The 7,923-nt window shown below is 40.9% G+C and overlaps 1 protein-coding gene across 1 annotated transcript in view; it reads left to right on the top strand.

Annotated features, from left to right (window-relative positions):
• IGFBP1 (insulin like growth factor binding protein 1) overlaps positions 1-4,054 on the top strand; it is a 6,361-nt gene extending 2,307 nt beyond the window's left edge. Inside the window, exons 2-4 of the mRNA XM_042839648.1 lie at positions 111-289; positions 1,883-2,011; positions 3,154-4,054. Coding sequence (XP_042695582.1) covers positions 111-289; positions 1,883-2,011; positions 3,154-3,285 — 440 coding nt within the window. The 3' untranslated portion in view covers positions 3,286-4,054. The remainder of the gene's footprint in view (positions 1-110; positions 290-1,882; positions 2,012-3,153) is intronic.
• The last annotated feature ends 3,869 nt before the right edge of the window (positions 4,055-7,923 follow it).

The following is a 7,923-nucleotide window of genomic DNA, read 5'->3' as shown; positions in this document are numbered from 1 at the left end:
GGAGAGTGTGTGAGGTCTTCCTCTTTCTTTTCTTTTTTAACCTTTTTCCTTTGGAGAAATAAGTGTTAAAGGTCACTGTAGATATTCACCTTAATAAAATTCCTTTCCAGATTCCACCGAGCCTGAGGATATACCTTTAGAAAGCTCTGAAATGACACAGGATCAGATGCTGAGCTATCAGTTGATGTTTCCCATAAACCAGGACAAATCCAACCCTTGGAATTTCATCACTGTATATGAAAACATGAAAGCAAAGAGAACATTTGAACTCAAGAAATGGAAAGAACAGGTGAGTGGGTTTTTTTGCAAGCCTTTCAGAGACCATTTCAGTAGATGCTACTGATTCTGACTATAAAATGAAAGTGTGCATGGAACTCTAATAGCAGTTCTAGCCCCAACATCAAGCGGCTGTTATTTTGGGTAGCTAGCAAACAGACTTCTCTAGAAATGCTTTCCTAAGATGCTTGAGAAACATGCAGAATTGTAGTAACTGTAAAAATAGGTGGGCATCAGATATGTTCTATACAGAGTCCTTGCAGAGGCTGAATCTTGCTCTGATGATTGCATGGTTCCTTAATTTCTGGAAACCCATACTACAATCTTAGACTTCTTTCTTGTTTTAGTTAGAAAAATAAAAGGCTTTTGTGGTTTGTCTATTGATCGGTGAAATAAAAAGGAGTAATTATGTACAAATATTGATGAAACACCAATACAAAACAAAACATATTTCTTTCTGTTCACCAGCAAATAGATGCACGCGAAAAGACAGAAAGCTCAGCAATTAAAGTACACTTTTACCTTCAATACTGCAAAGCAGCAGTGAGCAGTGGGCACTTGATGGCACCAGAGAACCACATTTAGCGCAGTCCCAGGCAGCGTGCTTAACCATGCGGTGTGGCGTTGAATTATATATATGCACAACAGAATCCTATTTTCGTAATATTCACAAACAGAATGGAAGGAAACAAACGAACAATCAAAAGACTAAAAAATCCCTCTGCACATCCAGAGCAGAAGCACTCATTTAGTTTGCACTACTATATATTGAGGGCTATTGGCTACAATTCTGTCTCCTAAACCTCTACTTTCTGACCCAGAGCAACAGAAAAGCCCACTGATTAGAACAGAACAGTTTATGTGAGGGGAGGTATTAAAAAGAAGAGGATGAAATTATTTCACTCCCAAGTAAAAATATTTGTTCAGTCAATGCAGTAGTCATAATGCAGTGACTTAAAAAAAAAAAGAAAAAGAAAAAGAAAAAGAAAAAGAAAAAGAAAAAGAAAAAGAAAGAAAAGAAAAAGAAGAAAGAGAAAAAGAAAAAAGAAGCAAGAAAATAGTGAAAGTAGTTAATGATGCAAACAGATCTTCAGTCCCAGTCTGAGGGACTTTGGGTCTGAGTCTCAGAGTCACTGCAGTGCTCTGCACTCTGATCTGGTAACAGCCATGTGTTACACAAAAGATAACATTCAGATGTTTGTTCTCACACTGTCTATATGTCTTGCACCTATTCTCTGTACATCAACAGAACACAGGACCATGGCAACCCACAAAACATGGCCAGCCTCACGTACACAAGCCTTCTAGCTTGCAGTTCCCCATAATAGGAGATACTGTACTCTCAAAGTAGTAATATGTTTACTCAGTGCAGGTTAAGTTTCCTTGTGTAGCAATTTAAGGACTTTGTCATGTTTCTGAGGACAGAAAATACCTCAAAGAATAAAAACAAAAGCCTAAGTGCAACGCTAGAGTTTTCTGGCCACACTCCTATTGGAACATGTAGGAACTACATGCAAATCAGTGTTATATGCTGCAGATTATATGACTAATAAATACTTAGAGCTTTTTGCTAGCTTTATATTGATCACTTTTTGTTTGCTTGTAGGGACCTTGTCAGAAGGAGCTCAATAGAGCTCTGTATAAATTGGCAAAGGCTCAGCAGAGAAGTGGAGGGGACATTTACAAATTCTATTTACCCAACTGTACCAAGAATGGATTTTACCACAGCAAACAGGTATGTACTTTTTTCCTGTCTGCTCACAGCAGCATTGCAATTAATCTGGCACTGACAATTCTTTCACAACCCTCTGTTCCCAAGCTCACAAGTTTGCAGCTGCTGGAAACCGGTTGTGAAAATAGGATACTTAGTAGTGGGAACAGATGGTAGTCCTCTTAAAAGTGAGTGCATGCTCAGCATAGACAAAAATGGAGGCAGAAGTCTCCTTTATTCACAGAACAGGTGTACACAAAGCCTTTCTAAAACATTTTGACCCTGTCTCTTCTCAGGCCAAGTCAAACTCCGTGCATCCAGTTTGTTAGCATATTCACAGCCAATGCTAATCCATGATATCCATCATACTGCATGTATTGTTAAGTGCATAAGTAATAATCACTATGGAGACAGAAGGATCTCAGCTCTCACATTAAAGAACACTTGCAGTGACAAAACTCTCTGGAGCAAGATTAGCCCTTTGAGATTACATTGAAAAAAATATTGATTTGTACTTCCGTTAGATTACTTTATTGATAATGCTTATACCCATTATAATATCTACAGAAGCCACCACAAAGTGCACTGAGGGAAATCTGTATAATTAACTAAAGCTTAAATCAAACTGTTGTAGCCATAGGCCATACACAAAAATTTCGTAGGTTTGCATAAATCTGTGTCACCAAGACATTGTTTTAGAATGTGGCCCCACCGTGTGACTCATTGTCACCTGGGATCTAACCAGGCAAACACAGAAACATGTTCAACTCCCCAGCTAAAGAAAGAATCCCATTTCCCTCTGTGTGTGAAGAGTCAGCCTATCAAGCCATGGCTTTCACCTCTCTACCTTACGTATCCTGCTTTCCGTCAGTTTATCTTACTGGAAAATATGACTATTTTATATTACCACTTAGCAAGGACTGGGCGTATTGTTTGAAGTGTGTAGTTGCTGTTGAAGTAGCTAAGCTCAAATCAAGACTTCCTAACCAAGTGTGTTGGTTAGAGGTCAGGGAGGTGTCACTGTATTCAAAATGGGTCCATGTGCTGCACTTCTTGAGCTTTCAGTTCTAGTGCTGTTCAACACCTCTGTTTGCAGTATCCTGTAGTGAATTTTTTGCTGACAATTGCTTATTCTGGGTTTTGATTAACTTTCTTAATAATCCTAGTGTGAAACTTCACTGGATGGAGAGTCGGCTGGGTGCTGGTGTGTCTATCCAAAAAATGGAATAAAAATTCCTGGATCCCCAGAAGTGAAAGGAGACTCTGATTGCCAACAGTACCTCAGATCAGAAGAATAGTACTAGTTACATTCATTTACAACAGGTTCTCTTTGGAGCTTGAACTTATCAGGAACCAAGTTCAGGCAGGAGACATTCCAGGAAGGTAGTTGCAGGCTCATGGGCAGCCCCATAAAATGGCTTTTTTACTGTACTGGCATTACTTAGATACAAAATTGACAGATACAAGTAACTGCAAGATCAAGTCCTGCAGCCTTGTATGTTATGTTTGTATAATATCAGAAATGCTCTCATATGTAAAGCTGTTGGGTTATTTATTTTGAGTGTGTTTTTGTCTGCGTTCTTACTAATTTATATTCTTAAACATTTCATAACTATATGTAAATAGTTAGTATTATTGCCCTTAAATATATGTATGTTACGTTGGAGAAATGATGCTACTTAAAACTTCAAATGACATAAGTCTATTGGGAAAAAAATGGTTTGTAAACTTGCATTTTTGTACTGTGTATTTATAGATGTAAAACGGAATTTTAAAAAATAGCTTTCAGTAGGGAACGTGCTTTGGAACTAATTTAAAACTTGTTTTGTTTATTTATCATGTTGCTTTGGCACCTCTGTTTCAATGTCAAGCTGTTTCTTAAAAAAGAAAGTCTAAACCTTGATTATACGCTGAAGCTCATGATGGGACAGTATTTGTTTCTGTTTTCCACATACATCAGGACATATAGCAAAACAACAGGATATTCTGTGCCACAAATGTAAATTATTCACATGTTGACATTATCATGTTATTTAAGATGAGTTATTAAATAATTTCTTCTACAAAGCTCCAGTGTCTGACTTTTTGCAGTACAGCACAGAGGTGCTAGCCTTCTGAAGCTGGTAACTAAGTTACCTGGGAGACCAACTTCCACCTCTACAATTTCCTTTGAGGTAGATGTAAAGAGCAATAATGTCTATCCTGAGCTCTCCAGAGTAAACAATCCCAGTTCTCTCATCTGCACCTCATAAGACTTTTGTTCCAGATCCTTCATCCATTTTGTTTCTCATCCTTTGGACACTCTCCAGGACCTCAATGTCTTGTAGCAAGGGGTCTAAAACTAAACACAGTACTTAAGGTTCAGCCTCATTGAGGTTCAGCCTCTTAGTGCTGCTGACCTTGCTACTTCTCATACAAGCCAGGATGCTGTTGGCATCCTTTGCCACCTCTGCACACTGCTGGCTCATGTCCACTATGAATCCTTTTCTGCCACACAGCTTTTCAGACACTTTGCCTAAGACAGTAGTGTTGCATGGGATTGTTTGACCAAAGTGCAAGACCCAGCGCTTGATCCTAGTCAACCTCATACAACTGGCCTCTGCCCATCCATCTAACTTATCCAGATAGCTCTGTAGAGCCTTCCTACCCTCAAGCAGATCAACACCTCCTCCTAACTTCATGTCAACTTCAAATTTAGTGATGGTGCACTCAATCTCCTCATCCAGATGATCAATAAAGACTTTAAACAAGACTGGCTATACCTATCCCTGGACATCACCACTTGTGACTAGTCACCAGCTGGATTTAACTCCATTCACTATCTCTTTGTGGGCCCAGCAATCCCAGCAGTTTTTTATCCAGATAAGAGTATATTTATCTATGCCATGAGCTGCCAGCTTCTCCAGGAGAATGCTGTGGGAGATAGTAACAATGGCGTTATTAAAGACTTTGTCCACAACATTGCCTTCATCCACCAGGCAAGTCACCTGGTCATTGAAGGAGATCAGATTGGTCAAGCATGACCTGCCTTTCATGAACCCCTGCTGGTTAGGCCTGACACCCCAGTTGTCCCACTCATGCTGTGTGATTGCGCTCAAGACAATTTGCTCTATGACCTTCCCCAATACTGAGGCTTATAGTTTTCTGGATCCTCCTGACTCTTTATATAATCATAGAATATCCTGATTGGGAAGGGACCTGTAGGATCAATAAGTCTAACTCACACAGGACCACCCCAATATCAGATCATATGTCTGAGAGCATTGTCCAGATGCTTCTTAAACTCCGGCAAACTCAGTGCCATGACCCACTTCCCTGGGGAGGCTGTTTTGCTGCCTGACCATCCACTCAGTGAAGAGCCTTTTCCTGATAAACAACGTGAACCTCCTCTGTTGCAGTTTCAATGTCATTCTATTGCTATTCATCAGAGAGAGGAGGTCATTGTCTGCCTCCCCCTCCTGAGGAGCTGTAGGTCATGATGAGGTCTCACCTCAGCCTTCTCTTCTCTAGTTGAACAAACAAGGGATTTCAGCCACTCCTCAAATGTCTTCCCCTCTAGAACCTTCACCATCTTTGTAGCATTCCTCTGGATGCTCTTTAATACTTTTATGTATATTTTGTATTGTGGCAGATTAAACCCCAGATTCAATTCTATCTGGGGTTTCTCCATTCTGATTTTCTCACTGCATATCCTAGCAACATCCTTGTATTCTTCACAAGTTGCCTGCCCCTTCTTCCAGAGGTGATAAACTTTCTTTTTTTTCTGAGGTCTCAGTGAAAGCTCCCTGTTCAGCCAGGCCAGTTTTCTTCCACACCAGCTCCCCACAAAGTCATAGTTTTCTTGCTGCACAATGGCTTCTAGGTACTCCTGTCTGCTGCCCATGTTGTGCGCACTGGTGTAGATGTACTTCAGCTGAGCTACTGATCTCACTCTCAACCCTGGGATGCTGCCCCTAGGCTCTTCTCTATGGAGTCTGTTTTTATCCCCTTCCCCTTTCAAACATAGCTGAAAGCCCTCTTAATGAGCCCTGCCATGAATCCTTTTCCCTCCTTGAGACAGATGAATGTTATCTGTTGCCAGCAGGCCCAGTGCTGTATAAGCTGCTCCACGATAAAAATAATAATAATTTTAAAAAAAAATCCATCAATGACAACAGCCACTTAGCCATGTGTTGTTGATCAGGTGGGTTTTCCTGTTCCTATCAGTACTTTTCCCTGCTATTGATATTTTGAAGGGATTGAGGAAAACACTGCCTGTGCTCCTGCTCCTTCAGCTAATCACCCAGTCCCCTACAGTCCCTTTTCTTAGCCATTAAAATTCTCTCTGTAGCTTCTTCAATGCTGACGTGAACAACCAAAAGCAAGTAATAACCGGAGGGCCAAATCAAACCGGGGAGCTTCTTTGTAATGTCGCTGACCTGGGCACCAGATAGGCAGCAGACTTCATTTTAAGTAGGGTTCAACCAGTATATCAGGCCCTCTGTTTCCCTCAGACAGGAGTATCATACAACCATCACCCTTCTTTTGTTCTTGGTAAAAGCAGTCTTAAGGCATCGGTTGACTGACTCACCCTTGACAACTCCCTGGATTAATCAACATCCTCATTTCCCCATCCTTCAAGTTCCAGAACTTCAGACCTATGATGTAAGGGCAGCTGGAAAGGTGAGGGAGGCTGGAAGGGGGTTCATCTGTCACTCCATGCAGGGTCCCATTTCCATTCAGTCCTCCTTCTGCCTGATGGCAAGAAAGGAGGGGACCCTCCACTAATTGTGGAGTGTCTCTCCTGCTGCATTTCCTGCAGAGCTGGCAGGATGTGACTCAGTTAAACTGGTGTGGGAGTTAGGAAGTCCCAGAGGTGGTAACAGGCTGCACCAACTCTCCCTGAGAAAAGGTATAGAGAAGAGAGGAGATTTTTAAAAGCTTAACTGGAAGAAAACTCAGCAAAAAAAAAGGGTGTGTTTATTGAGACGAGCTTTAGATTTGAAATGGGAGAGGGAACTGCTGTGCAGTAACTGCAAAGCTCAAGCATGTAGATCTCTGTTCTGTGTATTACAGTTCTAAGGCATCACAGTGTACTTGTTGAACGTGCTGACTGTATCTACCCACTGGTGTTAGCTGCTCCTATTGGAGTCTAATAAACAAACTTCTTACTGCCCTAGATTTGAAATTATAGATATGCTACTGAGCTGCTTTGTGAAGTGCTTTGAGATCTGTCCAAGAAAAGTATTGCAAAGGCAGTTGGTAGCATTGGCATTATGAATAATTGAAAAACTTCACTGTAATGAATTACAATGAGACTTGGCTAAAGCTTCATTGTAAAACAGTATTCACTGTGTCAAAATGCTTCGTAATCACTTGCATCAAAATAATTTAAAAACAGCAGGTTGTGGCAGAATCCTAGAATGCTTTCATGAAGCTTGCCCACAGCATTGAGCAGTAGTCATATACATTTTCTAAGGGAAAATGGCGAGGAAAGGAGGGGAAATTCTATGTTTCCAGCTGAAGCACACAACTAAAAGCACTGACTGTTCTCACATCATCAGCCTTGCACAGAGGTGATCACAAAGTAGCAGAAATTGGTTCTTTTTGTTGGGATTGATACAGGTAGGAAAAAAGCGTATCAAGTTAATAATTACTAATAGTACAGTCTATTTCCAGTATAGTGAACTCCTAATAATTGCAGGGTGGCAAATTCCCATCCTAGTTGCAAGAAATTACTCCCCATAAAATGGGGAGGGGTGTTAGGGAACTCTTCTTATAATTTTAGCACCAGGAAAAAAAGCTGCCTCATACAACATTTGGGTACGACAGACTGATTCCTTAGAAGGTTTTCTTACACCCTAATGAAAACAGCAGGGGATGGGTGCCTCCTTATCTGCAATCTGGCCTTGTGTGACATCTTGCCAGGACTCAGGAGAGATCTCTGATGAACTGCT

The sequence above is a fragment of the Centrocercus urophasianus genome, unplaced genomic scaffold (genome assembly GCF_019232065.1).
Source record: "Centrocercus urophasianus isolate 14NV4802_14NV808 unplaced genomic scaffold, USGS_Curo_1.0 seq_11, whole genome shotgun sequence".
Taxonomy (NCBI): Eukaryota; Metazoa; Chordata; class Aves; order Galliformes; family Phasianidae; genus Centrocercus; species Centrocercus urophasianus.
Note: the sequence above shows the minus strand (reverse complement) of the source record. Positions and strands in the feature narration are given on the sequence as shown.